The 25,617-nt window shown below is 46.5% G+C and overlaps 1 protein-coding gene across 5 annotated transcripts; it reads right to left on the reverse strand.

Moving 5' to 3' along the window:
- Positions 1 to 989: 989 nt before the first annotated feature.
- Positions 990 to 9,548, reverse strand: LOC119521074 (leukocyte-associated immunoglobulin-like receptor 1). 5 transcript variants are annotated; one of them, XM_037819104.1, is made up of 9 exons: positions 9,245 to 9,548; positions 8,794 to 8,829; positions 8,456 to 8,590; positions 6,516 to 6,799; positions 2,867 to 2,995; positions 2,737 to 2,779; positions 2,626 to 2,663; positions 2,369 to 2,418; positions 990 to 1,829 (listed from the first exon to the last, which is right to left on the reverse strand). In XM_037819104.1, exons 1-9 carry the CDS (start codon positions 9,276 to 9,278, stop codon positions 1,799 to 1,801), a joined length of 780 nt encoding a protein of 259 aa, XP_037675032.1. In that variant the 5' UTR covers positions 9,279 to 9,548; the 3' UTR covers positions 990 to 1,798. The 5 variants fall into 5 exon arrangements, with proteins under 5 accessions (XP_037675032.1, XP_037675029.1, XP_037675028.1 ...); XM_037819101.1 differs by having other exon boundaries at positions 1,028 to 1,829; positions 6,461 to 6,799; positions 9,245 to 9,501; XM_037819100.1 differs by having other exon boundaries at positions 1,691 to 2,418; positions 6,461 to 6,799; positions 9,245 to 9,529.
- Positions 9,549 to 25,617: the final 16,069 nt, after the last annotated feature.

A 25,617-nucleotide genomic window follows, 5' to 3' on the forward strand; every position in this document is an offset into this window, starting at 1 on the left:
AGTGTTCCATGGGGACCCTCCCCCTGATCTCTGCCTCATCCAGCCCACCGTGGCCACAGGCCTCCGTGCTGCACCCGTGTGTGCCAAAGACCGTCCAGCCACTGCTGCGTCTCCCATCAGCCGAGGGGTCCCCTCTCCCCTCCTTGCCCCCGTCCCCCAGACCCAGCCAGGGCTCACCTGTCCTTCCTCACCCACCTGCCCCCACCCCCACGGACCGGGGACTTTCGTGGGCGAGGCCATGTCGGCTTCACCACCACATTCCTGGGGCGGACCACAGGCCTCACGGGAAGGAGATCTCGGGAAATACTGACTGACGACTCGACCGAGGGGGCGTGGGAGGGATGTAGTGGGCAGATCATCCGAGGAGGGGGGCGGGCGTGAGAAACAGTGCAGGTGGGGAAGCATCAGCCTGTCTGTCAACCAAGAGGCTGGAATGGGCAGGAGCCGCCCTGGGCCGGTCAGGAGGCCCCGGGTTCCAGGCTGATGCACAGGACTGGAGGCTGCAGAGGGTGCCGTGGGGGTCCTGGAGGAGACGCCCCAGGCTCCCAGAGCAGGGAACACCCTCCTCAGCCTGCAGCCCAGTTCCCTTCTCAAGTCCTGACCCGGGTCCTGGCCCCAGGTGGGTTCCGCTAATCCAGCCGTCTGTCCCCTGATGTGGGCTCAGCTGGACAGGGTAGCTGGGTGGTTTCTGGTTGGCCGTGTGTTGGTGTGTGTTTGTGCATGTGTGCATGCTTGTGTGCATGTGTATGGGTATGCATGCACGTTTGTGTGTGTGTGTGTGTGTGCATGGATGTGTACATGTCTGTGGGCATATTTATGTATGTGTGCATGGAGTGTGCATGCCTGTGTGTGCATGTGTGTGCATGCTTCTGTGTAAGTGCACATGTGCACGTCTGTCAGCATGCTTGTGTTTTTGTGTGCATGAATGTGTGAGTGTGTATGGTTGTGCATGCATGTTTATATGTGTGTGCACATGTGCACCTCTGTGTATGGGTGTGCATGTGTGCAGATGTCTGTGGCATGCTTGTGAGTGTGTGTGCATCTATATGTGTTATACGTGTGTGCATGCGTCTTGATCCTGGGGGCTGTCGTAAGTGAGGCCAAGCTCTTTGCCCTCACCCGGCCACCCAGCCCATCTGAGGCCTCATCATTCGCTGCTGACACACTCACTCGATCACAGAACACCAGAGCTAAGTGACTGCTGCTGTAGCTTGGGCCTCAGAAAATATTTATTGGTGGACAGAGGAAAGCATGGCCCAGGGATTGGGTCTCAGTTTCCAGTTGGATGAGGACAACACAGTCTCAAGACCAGTGGGTACACTCCAGGAAGCCCTCCAGGGTTGGCTGAGAACATAATTTACATGGAGTCTCGGGGGGCAGTCAGGAATGTATAGGGGACATCAGGCCCAATGGGTGGCTGTAGCTGGGTCTCTGGGAGCAGCTCCGCTCCTGTGACAGGTCAGTGGAAACAGCTGCCGCAGGGTCTCTCCAGAGAGCTCATCAGCTGGGGGAGGGATCCCCTGGTGGGTGGATCTCTTAGAGGTGGGTCAGGGGCCTCCAGGCTCCACCTCTGTCCCAGGAGATGTGGCTGCCGGCTTTCCAGGCAGGGATCATGCCACTGGGAAGGCTCCCCAAGGGTGACTTCCTGGGTCCCCAGGGAGCAGGTGCACGTGGGCCCAGGGTCAGCGTCTGGAAATGGCTGCGTATGTGCTGGACTCGGCTGGGGGCCCTGTGGGCTGTGGGGACACAGCTCGGGCTGCCCCCTGTGTGAGTGTCTGGTGGTTCAGCTGAGCATACATCACCTCCTGGGGGTCTCCTGCAGCTGGAGCCTGGGGGAGAGACCCAGGGTGAGGTGGGTCCCAAGGAGGAGAGAGGCTGGCTATGCAGGGAGGACTGTGGGAGCAGCCTGCAGCCTGGCCCCCGATGGTCTCCACCCCAGAACCACACTACTGGAGCCCCCCACATGGCCTCAGGGTTGGTTGGGGACCCCTAGAATTTGGCAAGGGGGAATGATGCCACGTCACCCCAAGGCCAGGTCATAGAAGACACTGCAGCCTCTGCCCTGCCCCCCTCCCCCAGCTCCCTCGTCCTGGGGGACCCCGCTGCCTGGGACAGGCCCCGTGGCAAGGATCCGAGGCCTCCTGCCCACAGCCCTAGGAGTCAGCCGACTCAGAGGTGGGTCCCAGCCCCGGCCAGGCCCTCAGCCCACGGCAGCCCTGCTCGCAGAAACCTCCTGGAGACCCGGATTTGGAACCACCCAGCTCAGCTGCACCCGAACTCCTGAACCAGGAAACTCAGACAACTTCGTTAAGCTGTAAACTTGGGCTCCTTTGTTAGGCAGCAGTAGGCAGCTGATGCAAGGACTCACTGGGGGGCCCGCCTCTCTGTCCTCAGGGAGTCTCTCCTCTGCGGCCGCACCTGGAGGTCGGAGGACAGGTGGGCAGCACTTGCGTGGACCTTAGCAGGCAAGTTTGCCTCAAGTTGCACAGCATCAGCTTTCACCCTCACCCCATCTGGAACACCCTAGAACGTTCCCAAACACCCCCTCCTTCCCTCCTAGCTTCCTGACTCTCCTGAATCCCCACCACTCCTCTCCCAGCCCTCTCCCTCCTCCTGGCCCCTTACCTGGTGCTCTCTGTAGGGCATCAACACCTGGGCTGAGCCTGACGGGAAAGGAGCATTAGGGCACCTGGAGGCAGAGGGCTGGGGTCCTCGCCCTCGTTCCCGGGGCCTCACCTCTCCTGCGGCTTCTGCTCCTCGCTCTCGCTGCTGGGGGTCCCTGGACAGCCAGGGGTCCAAGCTCAGGCAGAGGCCTTCTTGCAGCTCCCGCCCACCGTCCCACTCATCCCCTTCTCCCTGGACCTACTGCGCTTTCCACGACGCTGACGGTGGAGGAGGAAGAGGCCCAGGAGGAGGACGCAGAGCAGAAAGGCCACGGACACCCCAACGAGAATGTAAAGGTGCTCAGACTGCAGGCCTGACGGGCCAGGGGTGTCTAGGAAAGATGGAATCAGATGCTGGCCACTTGCATTTATTGAGCACCTACTGCATACCACGCACAGCTGGGAGCTTTTCAGGCACCTTCTTATACATATAAAGGATAAGTACATATACATGTACAGGTATGCTTATACATATGTATACATATATATTTCACCCACAGCAAAATCCCACCACGCAAGAATTGTCCCCATTCTGCAGACGGCAAAGCTGACATTCTGAGTTCTGAAGTCCCTGTCCAAGAGTATGCAGCTAATTTTGGTAGAACTGGAACTCGACCCACTCCGAAGGCTGTGGTCTTCCCTGGCCCCGAGAGGCAGCCCCGGCCCGCGCTGCAGGCGGCCGGTCCAGGAGGAGGAGGGGGAGGGGGAGGGGGGAGGGGAGGGGGAGGGGGGAGGGGCTGCCTCCCAGGGCCGGCCGAGCAGGACCCCCACCCCCACCCCCTCCCCCAGGGGCCTCTTAGCGCTGCCCAAATGGCCCACGGCGTTCTTGGGAATGAGGAATCTGGAAGGATCGGAGTCCAGGCTGGACAGAGAAGGCTCGAGTCCCCCACACCTGCCCACGAGGGTCTCCCTGGATCGCCAAGCCCGGGGCTGACTCCCCACGGCCCAGCGCACCCGGCAGGCTCCCCTGAGCTGGTGGAGATGCTCTGATCTGTGCGGTCCAATGTGCAGCCACACGCAGCTATGCAAATTTACATTTAACTAAAATTAAGGGAAATTTAAATGTAGTTTCTCAGGCACGGTAGCCGCATTCAAGGAGCTCAGTAACCAGTAGGGGTACTGACCTCCTATTGGACAGTATGGAGGGACACTGGCATCCTATTGGACAGCACAGAGTGATGCTGGCATCCTATTGGACAACACGGTTGTGGACCATTTCTTCACCCCGGAAGCTGTCCTGCACCCCTGCTCTCCACCCTTTGTGAATCTTTGTAGAGCCTGACAATTAGGAATGGGGGGCAGAAACCACCCCTTCCGGACGTCCTTCTGGGTGCCACGGTGAGGGCAAGATCCCCCATCCCCAAATGACTGCCCAGAAGCCTCTGATGGTGGAGCCGCCATCTCAGGGTAAAGAAACCGCGACCCCGGCGGACTCGTGTGGCCTGAAGCCCTGCAGACGGCGGGCGAGTACACTGGGCTCCACCAGAGGCCCGGCCTGTCCTTATGTCCTTATGTCCTTATGTCCTTCCATATTCACCCCGCCCAGGTACAGGGGGCAACACTGCCTCACAGGTGAAAAGTGAGCCCCTGGGGAGCTTTCCGGACACGGGGAGTCGGGTGGGGGGGCACAGCTGTTCCTCTGCCTGGAGCGCCACCCCCTCCCCTCCCTCCTGCAGCCCCAGGGGCGGAATCTTCAATATTTTTGAGGAAAACAAAAACGGCACCCTCTGGGGAATCCTTCCTTGACCAGTTATTCCAAGACCCCTCACATTCTACATCATTGCTGCCTAAGCTTCCTCTTATGCCCTTGCCGTAATTTAAAATTCTCTCTGTAATTGCATATATGTTCTTGAAAATTATGTATAATTTAAATTAGAGATTTATAATTTAATTTAAATATTATCTTAAATTACTTATTATATAAGTATGTTTAATATATAATCTATACTATACAATATATAGTATAGTATAGTATATACTACAAATATATATTTAAATATATAAATATATTACTATATAATATAGTTTTTACATATTAATTATAATAACATACAATAAGAACATTATAATATATGCTATGTATTATATATTGTAAATATAATACATTATATCAGATATGATGTATATAACAATAATATATACCAAATAATACAATATTAATATATTAGAGATATTACTTATATGTGATATATATGTATGAATTCTTATATATTATTTATATACTTACACTATCTAATATTTCTATCATAAGGTATACTCTATGTACATTGTATTTAATGTTATATATAACATATAATCTATAATGACATGGTTAATATATAATGTTATCTATTGATATATTAATTGTATCAAATATGTAATATAAATATATAAATTAAATGGTAGCTCCATGATTTGAATCACACATTTATACACATCTCTGCGTCTCTACTGTTCATTCTTTTCCGTCCCTCCCACTGAAGGTCAGGAGGGAAGGGGACAAACCCCTCACTCTCCGGCCGCAGTGGCTGCCCCCTCCCGGGAGAGAGGAAATTGCTGTGAGCGGTAGTGAGGGCGACTGGAATTCGGGTTTCCCCTCCGGCGGGCACCGACCCGAGAGCTGCGCGTCCCCGGAACAGCCCCGCCGTGGGTCCTCTGGTGCCCGCCCTGCGCGCGAGGACCCGGGACCGCGCCCCTGACCCCGCGGGCACAGCGCCGGGTGGGCGAGGGGAGCCGAGCAGGTGTCCTGCGCAGAGCCCGGGCTCCCGACCCCGATGCTGCGGGGCGCGGAAAGGGGGCGAGGGAGAGGACAGAGGGGGAGAGAGGGGGAGGCGACGGCGAGAGATCTGCCCGAACCAGACGGGGAACCGGAATCCGAGCCGGGATCCGAGCCCAGGTCCGCCCGGGCCCGCCCCGCAGACCAGGACCCGCCCCGGGGTCTCCGCAGCAAAGCCCCGCGCCGCCCCGCCTCCCCCACCTGCGGCTGTTGCCCCTGGCCCCTGCCTGGCTCAGAGCCCCCAGCCTCACGCGGGCCTGGCGCTCGGGGCCCAGGGCTGGGCTGGGGAAGGGTCCAGAGACGCCTCCCGCCGGGTCCCCGCCTGCTCCTGGGGGGATCCGGAGAGAGAGGGGAGGGGGCGCTGGAGCCTACTCACCGGGGGGTGGGGTGACCTGACCCCCGCACTGAGTCGGGGAGACCAGGGAGGCAGGGGGTGGACGGACAGAGGGACGGACGGGGTTGGCAGCAGCCCGCGGCCCCTCGCCCCCATTCCCTTCTCAAGCCCCGCGCCCCTCGCTGCGGGCGCGTCCTCCCGGCTGACCTGGCACCCTGCGTGCCCGAGGCCTTGCCGCCTGACCCTGGGGTGCGGGCCCCGTATAAAGAGGGGCCCCTGCCGCCCCCGGCCGCCCCCTCCGACCCTCGGCGGAAAGACCGCGCTCTGGGTCGAGGGCGGGTGGGCGCGAGGCCCTGCCCACCCCGGGCGGTGAAGAGCTGGGGTCTGGGGTCTGTCTGCACTGGCTGACTTCTGCCCTGTGACTTGGGGCAAGAAGCTGTCGTTTAATTTCTGCACATTAAAGGAAGAGGGGGTGGGGGACCAGACTCGCCCCTCCTCCTGGGCTTGCTGCTAGCAGCCCCAGCAGTGCCAGATCGGTCCCATCCCCATGCTGGAGCCGAGTGTCCAGAGGGGACCCAGGACCTGAAGGCAGACGGGCCGCGTGTGCTGAGGGGGAGGGGGCAGGGGAGGGGGGACAGGGGAGGGGGCAGGGGGTTCAGTGGGGAGGTGGGGGCCACGGGGGAGAGGACCCAGGTACCAGAGACCAACCTGAGGGCAGAGCCTGGGATGTGGGGGGGCCCTGGGTGGTGCCCTCATCTGTCACCTTCAGCTCCAGGAATTCGCTGCGCTCAGACCACACGGACCTTTTCAGATAGATGCAGCGATAACGTCCTGCGTGGTGTTCACTCGCTGAGGCGATGGGGAATATGGCCTCTGTCTCATTGTGATGAGACTCCTTTTCAAACATTGTCTCGTTGAAGGGCCCTCTCTCCTTCTCCAGGCGAAATGTGTCCACGCTGGAAGGGCCCCGGCACACGAAGGTCACCGAGCTCCCCCGGCGGACCACAGGGCCGGGCTTGGCTGAGATGGACGGTCTGTGAAGGTGCCCTAGGAGGGGATCAGAGCAGGGACCTCAGGGTCCACCTTGGAGAAATCACCAAACCTTGAAATGCACTTGTCTTAGGTGTACAATGCAGCGATTTTTAAACTTAAGTAAATTTACAGAGTCGGCAACCATCACCACAATCCACTTTTAGAACATTTCCATCCCCCAAAAGGCCCCTCCCGCCCCTTCTGTGCCTTCTAGTGTCATCACTGCAGGGAATTTCCCCGACCGGACAGTGTCTCCTCCTGGGTCCACTCAGGGTCACCCCACAAGGGCCAAGCCACAGGGACCTGGACTTGTCTGCGGCAGAGCCCAGCTGTGTCCCTGCCCAGGGCCGCCCTGCAGGGGATGGAGAGGGGTGGGAGGGGATGCAAAGGGTGGGAATGACCAGGTGATGCGGGGAGGCGGGGACTTCAAGCAAGGGAAGTGGGGAGGCTGGAGCTGGTGGCCTGAAGGGCAGTTGATAAGTGCCCGGGTGGGATTGGGGGGGCAGCAGGTCGGTGCCTCGGTGGGATTGGGGACAGCTGGTCAGAGCCCAGGGGGGCTGGGGGGCAGCTGGTCAAGTGCTGGGGGCTGGGAGAGGGGTGCGGTGCCCAGGGCTCTGTGCGAGTCCAGTGGGGGTCGTAAAGCCCCAGCACAGGCCTGGCAGCAGACGCCCCCTGCCCTAATGCAAGTCCTCTGCTGAGCAGCCGCCTCTGCGTTTGTGCCTCTGTCCCTCCCCATTTCCTCTCTTGAAAACCCCCAGCCTTCCCCAACTTGGCTGAGGGGGTCGGGGGAGAGCGGGTCTCCAAGCAGAGAGAGTTAACACATCCGGTGGGGAGGAGTCAAGGAGCCGGGGGAGGCTCCTCTCATCATTCATTCATTCATTCACGCATTCATTCACTCATCCGTCCAAGATGTGTCAGGTCATCTCTCTGTCCCTCGACAGATGCCTCCCGGCGCCCCTGGTTCTGCAAACACGACAAACTCAGCATCCCTGCCCTCGTGGAGCTGAGAGTCCAGGAGACAGGACAGACGTTCATCAACTAACTGTCCTAACCCGCAGCCGCAGGCCGAGGTAAGTGCCCGCGGGGGTGCGGGCAGGGCCGGGAGGCGCGAGGGGGCAGCCGGCCTCTGAGGGCTCCGAGCCGCAGTCTGAGCACAAGTCACCCTAGCCGGGCAGGCGGGGAGGGCTGGGCGCTCAGGACGGAGGAATCGGCGTGAGAGGAGGGTCCCAGCCGAGCCGGGAAGCTGCTGTCTGAGGACCTGACAGAAAGGAGCGGCTAAGGGGGCCGGACCGCAGCGGGCAGGATGAACAGGTCCGGGCAAGACAGGGATGCGTGGGTCTGATTCTACCTGAAGGCACACTATGGGAGGGCATCACGAAAAATAAAATTCGCTTTAAAATTTTTTAAAAAAAGGTGAAAATTTAAATAATAAATGAAAAAAGAATGAAAATTTTAAAATAAAGTACTTTTATGGAAAGTAAAGTGAGCATATGTGTTTTGAAGTGCAAATAACGTCGCTTCGGTGGTGAAGAGGGAGCGCGGAAAGCCGGCCGGGCGCGCGCGGGAGGCGGCGCAGCGGGGACGGGGTGGAGGGAAAGTGTGGGAACAGACAGAGGAGGCTTGAGAACAACGGGGGGAAAAGCCAACAGCAACTGGTGGTGCATTACGTACTCGGGGACAGAGAAGGCGCGGTTGGAAGAAGCTCAGATCCCGCCCTTCGTGCCTCTAACATGCCCCGCCGGGGGCGCCGGGGGCCTCGGGCTGACGCGGAAGGCTCGGGGTCACCTCGGCGGTGCTGGACGTGAGCTGAGTTTAGAGCATGGAGCGGAGCTAGAGACCTTGGTGGAGACGAGCGGGAGAACTGGACTAGGGGTTTGCATTGGGGTCGTCTGGAAGTGGGGTATATTTTGTATATTTAAGCCCCCCACCCCCACCCTTAGAGTCAACGTGACCCCGCCCAGGGCTGCGCTGGGTGCAGAGCGGGTTGGGACGTGGGAAGGAAAACTCACCCGTCTGCGCGGGGATCGTCGGGCCCAGACAGAGCACTGGAAGAGAAACCCCACTGAGGAAACGCCCAGCACCCCGTTTCCCTGCATGCTGCTCTGGGGGACGCCTGATGGTGGGGAGGGGCGACTGGGCCCCCCACCCCTAGGATTTCCAAAACCCCTTCCTCTATGAGAACTCACAGTATAATCCTTGTTGCTCTGAAGGTGTCAACAGGCGCCGCTACCCCCTCTAAAAGTCTGACCCGTCCCACCCCTGCTGCCGGCTCCCAGGACGGAGCCTCTGAGCTCAGGCAGGGCCCGGGATGACGGCTGAGTGAGCACAGACCCCGGGGAGGAGCCCCCTGCCACAGGCCCAGAGCGTCCGGGATGGCGACTGAAGAGGGAGCTGGACCCCCGCCCGGGGTCTCCCACCCGCTCTGTCCCTCTCCTCCTCGCCCTTCGTTCCCAGACTCACCGAGGCCCAGCAGGGCGGTGGGGTAGGGGGTCATGGTCCTGGGGTGGAAGGTCAGAGCCCCGCAGCAGAGACAAGTGGACAGGATGTGTGGGCGACGTGGGGTTTCTTCATCAACCGCCGCTGGGAAAGGGGAAGAGCTTCGCTCCAAACCTGCCCACTCCTGCCCCAGTGAGACAGGGGGAGGGCCCCAGCTTCAGAAAGATGTTTCTTATCCAGAGGCTTCCAACCAGACCACCTCGTCCATAATCAAATCCCCAAAGTGTTAGCTGCCACCTGAACACATGGGAAAGGGCCAGAAATTTACCATCTTGGATTTCAGTCCCTAATCTATCTGCTCTGTGCACAACACTTCTTCATGAAAGACTAACAGATTCTACAAATAATTGGGAAATCTTCCAAGAACTTACTTAGAATGTTAAAAATAATGAATGTGAGTTCCCTTTTCTATCTTCCTCCAATTCTGTTCCTATTTCAACCCAGAATGAAGGATGTAAATTATATATACTTATATGTAAAATCTAAGAGCAATTAAAGGATTCATCAGCAGATTAGAAACAGCTGATAGAAAAACGTTATAAAATGTATCTAAAGAGACAAAGAGTTGGAAAATATGAAGAACAGAATAGGAGGCATGGAAGATGAAGTGAAGAGGCTCAACATACATCCAGTAGGAATTGTAGAAAATAGAGAAAAGAAAATTGAGCAGACATAATAGCTGACAGTTTTCCAGAATTGATTTTTAAAATACTGATTTGTAGATACAAGTTTCCCAACATATCACAAGCTTCATTTTTTAAAAAATCTACAGATATGGGGGAAAATACACCCTAATGTAAACAATGGACCATAGTTAATAGTACAATTATAATATTCTTTCTTCAACTGTAACAGAGGTTTCACAGCAATTCAGTGTTAACTAATGCAAAGAAAAATAGACAAGATTTTTCTGCAAACATACAACTTCTCAAATTAAAAAATTCTTTTAATATTTAAAAAAATCTATAGCTATCACAGTATATATGCAGAACATCAAAAACAGCATTCAACTCCAGAAAGAAGAGGCAGGTTAACCTCACAGGAGCAATAATTTGTTGACTGACTTGTCAACAGCAAAAATAAAAACCAGAAGATAGTGTAATGATCTTTTCCATAGAAAAGAGAAAATAACTGCCATCCTAGAATTCAGTGTCTTATTCAAAGAGAATGATCAAATAAAGACATTTTTAATTAAGCAAAAACTAAAGAATTTTTACCCCAGCACACACTGAAGGAAATGCTCACAGGTTATGTAGATGGAAAGAAACTATTCTTATGCGAAAAAGGAAGGAAAGGCAAAAATACAATGGTAACTATGTAGATGAATCTAAACAAACATTGACTGAATAAACAAGAATAATAGTGTATTTTAGGGTTAAAATGACAATATAGATGTATGTTTAAAGCATCAGTAGTCACATATAAGTCGAGTGACAGAGAAAAGTAAATGCACGGATACTGCTAAAGTGGTGCTCCCGTTTGCTAAAGCTGCTAAAATGCAATATACCAGAAAAAGGATTGGCTTTTACCATGGGGGTTTATTAGCTCATAAATGTACAGTTCTACAGCCATGAAAATATCCCAAGTAAGGCATCAAGAGTAAGATACCTTCTCTGAGGAAAGGCTGATGGCATCTGGGGTTCCTCTGTTACATGGGAAGGGACGTGGCTGGAGTCTGCTGGGCCTCTCCCAGGTTTAGCTTCTGGTTTCTTTGGCTTTCTCCAAAATGTCTCTCTCAGATTCTCTCTCAGGCTCTGTGGGTTCTCACTCAGCTTCTCAGGAGCAAACTCTGGGCTTCACCTCTTAACTTAGCATCTCCAAATGTCTTTCTGTCTGCATCTCCAAGTATCTGGGTCTGTGTTGGCTCTGAGCTTGCTCTCTCTCCCTGAGCTCTCTTAAGTACTCCAGTAAACTAATTAAGACCCACCCTAAATGGGCAGAGTCACATCTCCATGGAAACAATCTAATCAAAATGTCCCACCCACAATTAGTCTGCACCTACAAGATTGGATTAAAAAAACATGACTTTTCTGGAGTACATAAGAGTTTCAAAACAGCACAAGTGGCAATTCTGCCAGTAAACGTGTGATTTAACAAGATGGTAATAAGAAGGAAGAACCATTTTTTTGAACATGGATTCCTGACAACACGACTAGCTGTGAATTACATACAACTATAAAGAATTATATTACATTTGCTACAAACTACACGTAATTTGGAGCAAAACTTTTGTCTAAGAGTATGACAAGAAAACACTGGAATAATTATCCCGATGCGGGAGTTTGGACCAGAATGTAAACCAGAGCTTCTCAGCCTTGGCATTATTGACACTTGGGCTGGATAATTTTTTGTTGTAGGGGCACCTGAGCATTGCAGGGTGTTTAGCTGCAACCCCAGCCCCCGCTTGCCAAATATCTGGAGCATCCCCAGTTGTGACAAGCAAAACTGTCTCCAGACTTTGCCAAATGTCCCTAGAGGCAACATAGCCCGAGGCTGAGAACAAGTGATGTAGATCAGTGCTTCCCTCATGGAAAAAGACTTGCATCAAACAAAACAGAACAAAACAAAAACAAAATCGTGAGCTGAACTAAAGGGTAAAATTACTGATATAGTAAAAAATTGTGAAATGAATAAAGGTTAATGCATTAAATTTTATATTCTTTTCTATATGATAATTTGGAAGCTAATCATAATGTGACAATTATTATTTGAACTACAGAACAAATGCAACATTTATGAAAGATAATTTTACAGGTTTTGTCCCAACTTATTTTTAATTCAATTTAATTTTATTTTATTCTGGTACAATAAATATAACATGAGATGTCTTTTAAACATATTTAAGTGAACAACTTGATATAGCTTGATTACATTCACAATGTCACCACTATTTCTACAACTTTTTCCTCTTCCCTAAGAGAAACTCTGCACCCATTAAGTAATAACTCCCTGTTCTTCCTTCTCCCAAGCCCCTGGTAACCTCTAAGCTACTTTCTATCTCAGTGAAGTTGACTATTCTCAATATGTCACATAAATCAAATCATACTGTACTGGTCCTTTTATATCTAGCTTATTTCAGCACAATGTTTTCAAGATTTATTCATGTTGCAGCATGTCTCAGAACTTCACACCTTACAGCTGAATAATATTTCATTGTGTTTATGTTCCATATTTCATTTATCCATTCATCTGTGGATGGATACTTGGCTTATTTCTACCTTTTGGCAGTTGTGAGCAGGTGCCATCGAACATTGTTGTATAAGTATCTGTTTGAGTCCCTGCTTTCAATGTGTTTCAGTGTATACCTAGGAATGGAATTTCCAGGTCACAGTGTAATGCTATGTTTAACTTTCTAAGGAACTCCCAAAATGTTTCCCACAGTGGCTGCACTATTTTACGTTCCCACCAGCAAAGCACAAGGGTTCTTGTTTCTCCACATCCTCTCCAACACCTGCTATTTTCCATTTTTTAAATAAGAGCCATCCTAGTGTATGTGAAATGTTATCTCATTGTGGTTTTGATTTGCATTTTCCTAATGCCTAATGATGTTAAGCATCTTTTCATGTGCTTATTGGCCATTTGTATGTCTTTTTTGTAGAAATGTCTATTCATTTCCTATGCCCATTATTTAAATGGATATTTGTCTATTTGTTGAAGACACTAATTAAATCATTATATTTGTTTTATCTTTGGTAGAAAGTGACTTTTTTTCCAAGGGAAGGTAAAACTAAAGGGAAAAATAAAAGAATTGAGTTTCTCTGATTTATTATGATCTGTTCCATAAAGTAATAACTAATGAATGAACTGGGGATGGTCTTGCACATCTGCAAAATGTTATAACCTAACAATTTATCAGTTTGGTAGAAGGCGCTGAATTTTATTTTCCATCAAAAGAAGATTCTCGAGGGTGGGGCAAGAAGGTGGCATAGGGAGGTGTGGAATTTAATTAGTCCTCTGGTACAACTAGCATATAGCCAGGAACAACTAGCAAATAGTCTGGAACAACTCTTGGGAGACATCTGTGACTGAACACGCATCATACACTGATCTTGAATAGTTGGCACAGTTGTGATTGCAGCATAAGAACTGTAAGTAAAGCTCCCCAAACTGCAGGGCTGGCACCCCTCCCCCACTGGCATGGCAGGCTGAGCTGAAACTTCCCTGTGGGAAAAAGAAGCAGTCCACTAGGAGGAAGGGAAGGTTGCTCAACAAAGCTCCAACAAATTTGTACTACTGAATACAAGTCACGAGCACAGATAAATCTGGAGCAAGCAGGAAAGGAGCCCAAAGCTTCTCCCAGCAGAGAGGAGGCAAGCCTGATGTGGAAAAATACATAAATAAATAGAAACAGAGGCTTTTGGAGTCTGCTGAGCTCAGAATACTGAATACTGTGCCAAGAAAAGGGTCACAGAGAACTGGACACTAGCTCTGTTTCTTGACTGGTAGCTGGGTGCCAGGGACTGGCTCTGAAAAGGGGATTTATTTATTTTTTTCCTCTGTTTCCTCTCATTCTAAGTAGCTCATTAGCGAGAACCTCAGGCATTTTCAATTGTCAGTGCTGACCCAGGTAAGGGTGAGTTAAGATAGAGAGATAAAGGAAGAAATCAAATGTAAGAGATAAATCACTAAAGGGCTTATCTTCCCTAAGAAAATGGGGAGGTGGGGCTAGCTCAAGTGGCTGCCCTCCCTCAGAGAACTCAGAACCTAGGGCCTGGGGGAAAAAAACAACCAGAAACATCTTAAGCTTGGCTTCTGACACCCTTGGTCCCTCGCCAGGACAGGGTCCACTGAGAATGAAAGGCAATGCATCTCTTTTTGCTGGTAGGGAGCTGCAGACTGACAAGCATCACCTGCTAGACAGGATAGGAAAATCACAGAGTCTAGAGGCCTCACAGGAAAGTGTGACAATCTTCTGGGTCTCACCATCAGGGAAACCTGATACTGACTATAGCCTTTTCCTGAGACCTGGGCTTGTCTGGTCTGGGAAAATCTGATTGGAGTAATCAAGGAAACCAGATGCTTGACAACAAAAAATTACAAATCACACTAGAAAAGAGAAGATATGGCCCAGTGAAAGGAGCAAACTTACACTTTAACTGAGATACAGGCATTGAAACAACCAATTATTTGTTAAACAGATCTCCTAAATCAATTCAAAAATCAAATCAACAAGTTGAGGGAAGATATGGAAAAAGAGATGAAGGACATAAAGAAAACATCAGGTGAACGTAAGGAAGAACTTGAAAGTTTGAAAAAACAATTGGCAGAACTTAAGGGAATGAAAGCCACAATAGAAGAGATGAAAAACACAATGGAGACATACAACAACTGGTTTGAAAAGGCAGAAGAAAGGATTCAGGAACTAGAAGACAGGATATCTGAAACCCTACACACAAAAGAACAGACAGGGAAAAGAATGGAAAAATATGAGCAGGGTCTCAGGGAATTGAATGACAATATAAAGCACATGAATATATGAGTCATGGGTGTCCCAGAAGGAGAAGAGAAGGAAAAGGGGGCAGAAACAATAATGGAGGAAATAATCACTGAAAATTTCATATCTCTTATGAAAGACATAAAATTGCAGATCCAAGAAGCACAGTGTATTCCAAACAGAATATATCTGAATAGACCTCCTCCAAGGCACTTAATATTCAGACTATCAAATGTCAAAGACAAAGAGAGACTTCTGAAAGCAGGAAGAGAAAAGTCATCTGTCATATATAAAGGAAGCTCGATAAGACTGTGTGCAGATTTCTCAGTAGAAACCATGGAAGTGAGAAGGCAGTGGCATGATATATTTAAGATACTGAAAGAGAAAAACTACCAACCAAGAATTCTTATCCAGCAAAACTGTCCTTCAAAAATGAGAAAGAGTTTAAAATATTTTCAGACAAACAGACTGTTCCAGTTTGCTAATGCTGCCATTATGCAAAATACCAGTTATGGATTGGCTTTTATAAAGGGGATTTATTTGGTTACAAAGTTACAGTCTTAAGGACATAAAAGTGTCCAAGATAAGGCATCAACAATAGGGTAACTTCGCTGAAGGATGGCTAATGGTGTCCAGAAAACCTGTTAGCTCTGGAGGCATGTGGCTGGCATCTGCTTGTTCCCAGGTTGCATTTCAAAATGGCGCTCTCCAAAATGTCAGCATCAGCTTTCAAACGCTGTCTTCAAAATGTCTCTGTAAGCTGCAGCCAACATCAGGGGTCCACAACTCTAAGTGCCTCTGAGCTAAGCCAGCTAGCATCCGGGTCTGTGTCAGCATTTTTAAAGGACTCCAGTGATTAAATCAAGACCCATGCTGAATGGGTTGGACCGTACCTCCATGAAAGTTATTCAATCAGTTATCACCTATAGTTGGGTGGGCCATATCTCCATGGAAACAACTTAATCCAAATATTCCAACCTAATCAATACTAATACTTCTGCCCCCACAAGATTGCATTAAAGAATATTACATTTTGGAGGGCATAATACATCCAAACCGGCACACAGACACTGATAGAGTTTGTGAACAAGAGACCTGCAGGCAGACAGGAAAAGACAAGAGAAAGAGGTTTGGAGAAGAGAGCAGACATGAAGACTATCAGTGAGAATAAAAAGAGATGGGGGGAATATAATAAAATAATATATGACATATAAATTACAATAGTCAAAATGGTAGACAGTAGACATTATGTTGAATGAAATTAGCCAGAAACAAAGGATGGGTACTCTATGGACTCACTAATATGAACTAACATTGATGAGGGAAATTTGAGAGTTAAAGTTGAGAATGCAGGGTATCAGGAGATAGAAAGAGTTTGGAAATTGGGCATTTGATGCTGAAAGAGTACATAAGGGTAAACAAGATTGATTGTATAGCTCCAGAAATGGATACCATAGTACTGTGTGATGGTAGCACAATATTGTAAGTACTCTGAACAAAGATGAGTGTGAGTACAGTTGAAAGAGGAAGGCCAGGGGCATGTATGACACCAGAAGGAGAGATAGAAGATAAAGACTGGGATTGTATAACCTAGTGAAACCTAGTGGTCAATAATGGTGATTAAATGTACAGATGTAAGAATGTTTTTAAAAGAGGGAGAACAAATGAATGTCAACATTGCAAGGTGTTGAAAATTGGATGGCACAAGGGAAAAAATACAATCAATGCAAACTAGAGTCTATAGTTAATGGCAACATTGTAAGATGCTTACACTGTAAAAAAAGCAATATACCAAAGTTAAGTGTGTATAAGAGGGGGTTATAAGAGAGTGATATGGGATTATTGGTGGTGGTATTGTTGTCTGACCTTTTCATTGTATTTTACTTTATTTTTATTTTTCCTCTATCTTTTATATTTTTATTCTTCATTTTTTTGCCTCTTTTTCCTCTTTCTTTGCAGAAGAAATGGAAATGTCCTCATATAGATTGTGGAGGTGAATGTATAACTATGTGACTATACTGGAAATCATTGATTGCTTACTTAGAATGGATTATATGGTGTGTGAATAAAACTGTTTAAAAAATACAAGTGCTGGAGAAAATGTGGAGAGAGGGATATATCTATTCACTGCTGGTAGAGAAGTAGAATGGTGCAGCCCATCTAGAGGGCAGTTTGGTGGTTCCACAGGAAGCTAAGAATGGGGTTTGCCATATGGTCCTGCAACCCCATTATTGGGTATATAGTTGGAAGAACTGAGAGCAGGGACATGAATGGACATTTGCACACTGGTGTTTATGGCTGTAGTATTCATGATTTGCAACAGATGGAGGTGACCTAAGGGTACATCAACCAATAAATGGAATGGTGAACTGTGGTGTATGCATTCAATGGAATATTGAGCAGAAGCAAGAAGAAATGAAGTTGAGGACAGTATGTTTAGTGAACTAAGTCAGAATCCAAAAGAAAAACATTATAATGCCTTACTAATATGGACTAACTATAATGTGCCAACTCTGAGAATTGAATCTGAGGGCATAGGTTATCAGAGAAAGGCTTATGCTTAAGGTTCCTAGATTGTAAGCTTTTTCAGCAGTCACATCTATCCATGAGCTGTAATGGTTATTTCTAAATTCTGAGATGCTGAGCTCTTTGTGTATTACCTGGTTGTTCTGTGGAACTTTGGGTATCTGTGTGACACTTGAGACTCAAAGCCAGAGTCCAGCAGCTATGAATGTCAGCATTACCCCATACAGCAAATGTTAAAGAAGTTGAAAAAGAGATCAGACTTCAATTAGAGATATGAACAAAATGGACTTGGTTAGGACTAAGGTAAACCAGACTAAAGAATAAAAGATGATATTGACTGGGTTTTAAAACTTTAACTTCCATGTGAGACCAAAGGAATTGATGTATATTTGGTGGAAATTCTGTATTTTCTGTAGCACACTATATAATGTAACTTGTATGGTCAGTTTATTCAAACACCATCATTACATGGAACCTTGAATAGGGGGTGAGATCTGGTTGTTTTTTACAGGTTACCATGAAGCCCTGAGACATCCCATTGTAATTTGGGCAGAGAATAAAATGTCTTTGCAAAGCTCCCTTGAGGGACAGGGGGGAAATATGGAAATATTAAACTTCCCCACCTGGGGAATTCCTGATATTCTCTGGGGACCATCTGTTTAGTAGGCTGAGCCCTCAATCTTGGGGCTTGTCCCTATGAAGCTTGTTACTGCAAAAGAGAGGCTAAGCCTACTTATAATGGTGCCCAAGGTCACCCCCAGAGAACCTCTTTTGTTGCTCATATGTGGCCTCTCTCTCTCTAAGCCCACTCAGCAGGTGAACTCATTGCCCTCCCCCTACATGGGACATGACTCCCAGGGGTGTAAATCTCCCTGGCAATGTGGGACATGACTCCCAGGGATCAGCCCTGACACAGCATTGGTGGGATTGAGAACATCTTCTTAACCAAAAAGGAGAGGAGAAATGAAACAAAATAAAATTTCAGTGGCTGCGAGATTTCAAATGGAGTCAAAAGGTCATTCTGGAGATTATTCTTATGTATTATACAGATATCCCTTTTTAGTTTTTAGTGTATTGGAATAGCTAGAAGAAAATATCTGAAACTGTTGAACTGCAACCAGTAGCCTTGATTCTTGAAAACGATTGTACAACTATATAGCTTATACTTAGAAGTGACTGTGTGATCGTGAAAACCTTGTGGCTCATACTCCCTTTATCCAGTGTGTGGACAGAGAAGTAGAAGAAAAGGGGACAAAAAGTAAATGAATAATATGGGGGACAGGAATATGAGATGTTTTGGGTGTTCTTTTATACTTTTATTTTTATTTTTATTCTTATTTCTTGGAGTAATGAAAATGTTCAAAAAATTGATTGTGGTGATGAATACACAACTATGTGATGATACTGTGTACACTTTAGATGATTGTATGGTATGTGAATATATCTCAATAAAATTGCATTAAAAAAGAAGATTCTCCCATAGGAAAGCCAGTTATCAAGAATACAGTTCTTTCATTGAAAGTTAATTTAAGTTTTATTATAACTTTACAGAATAAATGTTGGAACTGACTAGTGATAAAGGATCAAGGATACATTTTGGAAATACAGTATTACTTTTGCTTTATTTTGTAGCAAATGAAAAAGAAATACCCTGAACTTTCTAAAATTGCTTTAAAAATCTCTTCTTCCGTTCTTCTCAACATATGTTTGTGAGACTGGGTTCTATTCCATAAGTGTTATTAAAACAAAACAGAAGCCATTTTAGTTTCCATTATACTCTGAAAGTAGCACTGTCACCAATCAAACCTGATTGGATTAGTTAATAAGCAAGAAGCAAGTTCATCTGTCACATTAAAAAATGTATCAATATATACATTGCTCATTCAAAGTATTTGTATAAGCATTTAATAAGGGAAATTGCTATTTTTCTCAAGAGTTTTTGTTTATTTCACCCTCAGAATGATAAAAGGTTAATAAGTATAACAGCAATTCTCTATGCTTATTGCCTCTATACAACACTTTCATTAAATACACTCAGTTTTTATAATTAATTTTTCCCTATTATGTTTGTTCTGATTATATTTATTGACATGTAATGTTATGTCTTTGGAATCTAGTAATTAAAAATGCATTCTTCTTTGTCTTTGTTTTTTCATAATTTAATTTTTTCTAGTAATCTCTTTTTAATTTTATTTCATAGACGTATCAATTCACAACTAATTGGAGGAACAAATGACCTCTCACCACAATACCTTAATCCCATAGATAAAAAAGAATTATACCAGAAAGTAGGATATCTTTTGAACTGAATGGTAATCAAAGCACAGGATACTAAAAGTGTAAGATTTAACTAAATTGTGACTTAAATGAAAACAGTAAATGACATTGAAACATTGATGAATGAGAAATAATAAAAATAGAGATGATGAACAAAATCAGAAGTTAGTTATTTGAAAAGATAAATAAAAAATAATGTATAAACCCTGGAAAGACTAATATCACGTGTGAACATGTATGTAACAATCCTAAATTAAATACTAGTCAGTTTTTGTATTTAATGTATTTTTATTCTCCTTAAGTGAAGATGCCGTATGTCTCTTCATCCTTTTTTATTATTGATTTTTATTTGCAAACACTGTAAATCCAAAAATACTGGTTTGCCAGTTTGAATGTATTGTGTCCCCCAAACGCCATTATCTTTGATGTAGTCTTGTGGGGCAGATGTTTTGGTGGTGATTAGGTTTGCTTGGAATGTGCCCCACCCAGCTGTGGGTGATGACTCTGATGAGATATTCCCATGGAGGCATGGCCCCACCCATTCAGGGTGGGCCTTGATCAGTGGTGCCATATAAATGAGCTGACTCAAAGAGAAGGAACTCAGTGTAGCTGTGAGTGATGTTTTGAAGAGGAGCTACAGCCAAGAGGGACACTTTGAGGAAAGCACAGGAGCTGCAGATGAGAGAGAGTTTGAAAACGGCTGTTGAAAGCAGACTCTTGCTCTGGAGAAGCTGAGAGAGGGCAAATACCCCAAGTGCAACTGAGAGTGACATTTTTGAGGAACTGCAGCCTAGAGAGGAACGTCCTGGGAGAAAGCCATTTTGGAACCAGAACTTAGGAGCAGACACCAGCCAAGTGCTTTCCCAGCTAACAGAGGTTGTCCGGACGCCATTGGCCATCCTCCAGTGAAGGTACCTGATTACTGATGCATTACCTTGGACACTTTATGGCCTTAAGACTGTAACTGTGTAACCAAATAAACCCCCTTTTATAAAAGCCAATTCTTTTCTGGTGTTTTGCATTCCAGCAGCATTAGCAAACTAGAACAACTGGTAAATTTGGTATTTCTCATTTATTCTACATAAAAAAAAAATCAAGAGATTAAAGGAGGGAAAATATGCCATAGTAATGCATTCAGTACATGTGAACACTTACTTATGATTTAAAAAATCTTAATATACTGGGATCAGAAGGTAATATTGTAAATCTGGCAAAGGATCTCATGCAGTGAATCTACAGCAAGTATCAACACTTAACAGTAAAACTTTGATAAATTTCCATTACAATAAGAACAAAACAAGATTTAATGCTATCACCACTCCCATTCAATTTTCCACTGGGGCATACTACTGCTGCAATCGTATCAGTAAAAAGAAAAACAATTTTAAAAAATAAGAAGTGGAGGGTTTTTCTATATTTCTTTCATTATTTGCAGGCAATGTCATTTTCTACTTGGAAAATTTAGAGTTCAACAGGATTTCTGATAAAATAAAAACATAAAAGCAATCAATAACATTTCCATAAGGCAACAGTGGTTGGTTAGAAAATTTAACGGTAAAAATATTGTGCATGATTGCAACAACAAATGTAAAAGAAGAAGTTTGAGGTACAAGAACTAGCTTGTGCTGAGACACATGTGACTGAAAGAGAACGCTGGATTCATTCTAGAAGCACCAGGTATTTTTTCTGGCCACAGAATAGGTGGCTTGTGGGGTTTTGTTGCTGGAGATGAGTCTGGACAAGGAGTCAGGGCCAGACAGTGAAGGATATTGAATTGCTGGGCTGGGATCCTCCCTGACACTGCACTTTGCTTCTCTCCCTTGGGCTGGCTCTAATTTGTGTCCTTTCCCCATGGTAAAGTGACTGTGAGTACAGTAGCTTTCAGCGAGTTACATGAGCCTTTCTAGTGAATTGTCAAACCTGAGGCTGGTTTTGGGAAGCCCGCGAACTTGCAGTTGGTATCAGAGATCTTGGGCAGACTTGGCAGTCTGGAGGACTGGCCATTAACTTCAAAGTTTGGGTAACTGGTTAAAGGGGGGAAATGTGAAAGATGCAAAGAAGGCAGGATGCCTAGCAGGAGATGATTTCCTTTCAGCTGTGAGGTGAGGGAGGGAGGAAGTGAGGGTGTTTCTTAAGCCTCTGGCTTGGATAAAACTTGGTAGATGGTGACTCTCAACAAAATGAGAAATATGGAAGGAGAAATGTTGGGGGGAGAACTGCTACCATCTCCAGGGAGGAGCCCTTCCCCACAGAGGACAGCAGAGATGTCAACCCACCCCATACAGGTGTCAGGGTCACCAAGAAAGACACGACTCCCCAGGCCCCGGGTGGAACAACGTCTGTTCACACAGAGATGAGACAAAGCCAGGTCAGCGTCAACAGTGGGCTGGCTCCCATGGCCGGTGGACCTCACTGCACAGCAGAAGGAAGGAGATGGTCTACCTGCACCTTCCCTTGTGAGCTGTAGGGACCAGATACGCAGCAGAGATAAGCCAGGTGCCATAAAACACGATATGTAGCCAAACGCTCTCCAGTGAGTGTTGGCCCATGCTCAGGGAAAGGAGGAAGGAATGTGCCCACAGGCCAATAACTACTAAGGAATGAGTTTTCTCCCCAGGCACTCCTGAGAAGAGAGTCAGCCCACATTTATTATCCTGGCCTAGGATCAGACAGTTCCTTTCCAGAAAAAGCAAGCCTGGAAACCTAGAATGTGTTCCATTTGGCCACTTTGAATTTGCAATTTCTTTGGAATGCCCAGCTTCAAGACATCGAGTCAACAGCTGAAGGTATGGTTCAGTGGCTCAGAATGAAAGGTCTGAGCTGGAGACAAATTTAGGAGATACCAACTATAGATGTTTCCTGAGCACATGGAAGTGAGTAAGGGTACCTGGGAGAATATAAAGAAAAGAGAGTCAAGGACTGAAGAACCAAATGTAACTCATTACATACAAAACAAAAGAAAGATTAAGTGAGAAAGGTGGCTAAGGAAGTTTCAATTCTGAGAACTGGCTGTGACTGAAGAAAAAGGGAAATTCAGAAAAATGCATAACTGCAGGTTATCAATACAAATTACAGTTTCTTTTGCAGAATAGGAAGAGCAATTCCTATACTACCAAGTTATTTTAGAAGAGATGATGTATGTGATAATACATATGTATGAAACAATGAATAATCTATGTCAGTGATGTATTTTTATGTGTATAGGTATGCATGTATTTTGGGTATGGAAAGAGCCAACTACCATGCCTGTGACTTCACAGATTTTCAGAAAGGTAGTTTATTATTATGTATGATTAAGAGCAGAGTTCTGGGTTCAATAAACAGTTTCTACCTTCTTTAGTAATGGAAAAAACACAGATTCTGGGTCAAACCAATTTGAGTTTAAATCCAATGCTCTCCACTTACTGGCTTTGTAAACTTGAATCTAATTCCCCGCAACACACACTTAGACTCAAGATTCCATAGTTAAATTGACACCTATGGACCCACAACTTAAAGAGTTGCTGTGAAAATTTAATTGTGTGATATTTGTAAAGCACAGGGTTTGACATGATTACATGCACTCATAATGTGCAATCCTGGTGCATCCAGAGAAGAAAACGTTCTCAATAACAAGTCAAGTCCAGAATTCTTCAATTCTTGCTTTCCTTATTCCTGTTCCAGTGTAGAGTAGAAAGGAAACTGCCTTTTCCTGATGAGGATATTCTGGGGTCAATTTGGACTTCACCTGCAAGCTGAGCTTTCCCACCTCCGGTGAATTTCTGTTTCCTTCTCTGAGTGTACCCAACACTCCTGACCCCAAACCTAGACATCCTCCCTATTTCCCCAACCGGATCCAACCCCAGGAGGGTGGGTCCCACATTTGCTCTCCGCAGCACTGATTGGGATGTTTCCATTTGATTCTCATTTCAGCACCACGGCCAGAGTCTATGAGGCAACGATGCCATTTTCTGTTATCTCTACTTGGCAAGTTTGCATAAGCTGAGCCCCCATCTTTGGCCCCCCTAAATTGAATCTCCCTGGAATAGTGTAATAAATGAGAATCAGGCATAACATGAAGCTAAGTTGGAAAAGGACAAGAGGATGGCAGTAGTTGAAGGCAATTCAGAATTCACTCACACTCTATGGTTTCTGGATAGGGGTAGAATTCTGAAACTCAGGCTGTTGTCCCACATTCAATAGGGCAACCACTGGCATGGTCCAGGGATTACCCAGTGTTGGTTCTTCCCATCCATCTCAGGACATTCCAGATACCTGGCTATTGGGCATGACCACAAGAGAACAGACTTGAGGGTCACATCAAACTGGATCTGCTGCTGGCTGGCTGTGTGTCTTTGGAAAGTTGCTTCACCTCTGTGAGGCTCACTTTGCTTTTCTGTAAAATAACTATAATAATGGTGTCTGCTTTATGGGGATGTTTAGAAGATTGATGATTAGCGATTATTATGTTATGCTTCTCATAGGAACCAAGTAGTTCAGTTGAGGGTTAAGAAGATGAGCTCTGAAGTCAGGTGGCCCAGGCTTTTATCACAGCTCTGTCTCTCATTAACTGTGAGACTTGAGGAAAGTTACCCACACACTCTGTTTTGTTGTTCATGAAATTGGGATAATGTGAGTACCTATCTTGTGTTTCTGTGAGAAACTAAGTAATTAATGCATGTCATCTGCAGAGAAAAGTCCCTGATATATAGTTATCACTTGTTCTATAATGTGAGTTATTGTTACTATGATTATATTATCATCAATGTCATTGTTTTCCTAGACAGAGCATGAGAAACGTCGATGCTCAATAATGACAGCAGCTTTTATGAATCATTGTTAGGATCCCTGGTTAAGGTCTGCAGACATCTAACACATTCTCTGGCTTACTTTCAGCTCCATATCAGTTAATAGATGTCTTATCAGCCTTCAGGGATGGCTTCCACTCATCCCATTCTTTCATTCATATATTCATTCATCAAACATTTCCTGGGATGCCTGTGTGTCACATCCTACGCAGGGAAGATGGTAATACAGAGGTGAGCTATATGCATCCACTGCCCTTGACAGACTCTGACATAGGAAATCACAATTTAATGATTTGGCTGTGCCACCATAAACCCAGGTGCCATCAGAGCAAATATGAGTCACCAAAGTTTTTTCCTAAGATGTGAGCAAAGGTTCCCTGGAAATGTGAATTTCTCAGAAGGTATCTGAAGGAGAAACAATTGACCCAGAGAAGGAGAGAAAGGTGGGAGAGATTAGAAAGCATCCCAAAATGAGAGAGAACTTGGTGTATTCAGGGAGCATCGGATAGTAACACATGGCCAAAGTTTCGTACAAGAGGGAGATTGAAGAAGATACCTCTGGAGTGACTGGCAGTATATTTATGTTAAGGACTCTATGATTTACCATGGAAGGGAGCAGGTGTAGGGTGATTTGAGGGTGAGTCATGGATGTTCAGGGAAGAGACACAGCTCTATGCAGCAGAAGAAAGAAGGGGAGGAAGAAGTGGAAAGAAAGAGGCTCAAGCAATCAGCCCGATACATAATCCGTTATGTGCTTCATGCCTGTTGAACAAATAATTAGATCCCCAAGGGCCTTGAATCCATATGGAGAGGCCTTGGATTTCATCCTGTGAGTATTGGGGAGTCCTGGGAGAAATCTGAGGCTGGGATACCTGGGAAGCAGGAAAGTTTGGGGACAAGGGGAGAATGAACTTTGACTTCCATGGTGGGCTTGATGAGTAGGAAGGATAGGATATCTTCAAGGGAAGGTGTCAACGAGCAGCTGGGCTGGACTGGAAACGCAGTCCAAAGCATGATCAGTGGAGGAGAAAGGAAGGAAGGAGTCAAAGGTAGGGAACAAGGCAGAAAAATATGAGTCTCAGTAAGTCCAGAATCGCTCTTACTCAAGTGTCTGGGGTGGACACATGTCACTTCTTATCATTACTCTTGACCATCCAACACCTTTGGACATCTGGCCACATCTGGTGAAGTCCGCCCCTTTTGAAACACCTTGCAGAGAAGATATAGACCTGTGAACGAGACTGCCTATCAGATGCGCCCACGTGAGACATCAGTTCGAAAGTTAGTGACATGGAGCATTAAATGCCGTGCAG

The sequence above is a fragment of the Choloepus didactylus genome, chromosome 27 (assembly GCF_015220235.1).
Source record: "Choloepus didactylus isolate mChoDid1 chromosome 27, mChoDid1.pri, whole genome shotgun sequence".
Lineage (NCBI taxonomy): Eukaryota > Metazoa > Chordata > Mammalia > Pilosa > Megalonychidae > Choloepus > Choloepus didactylus.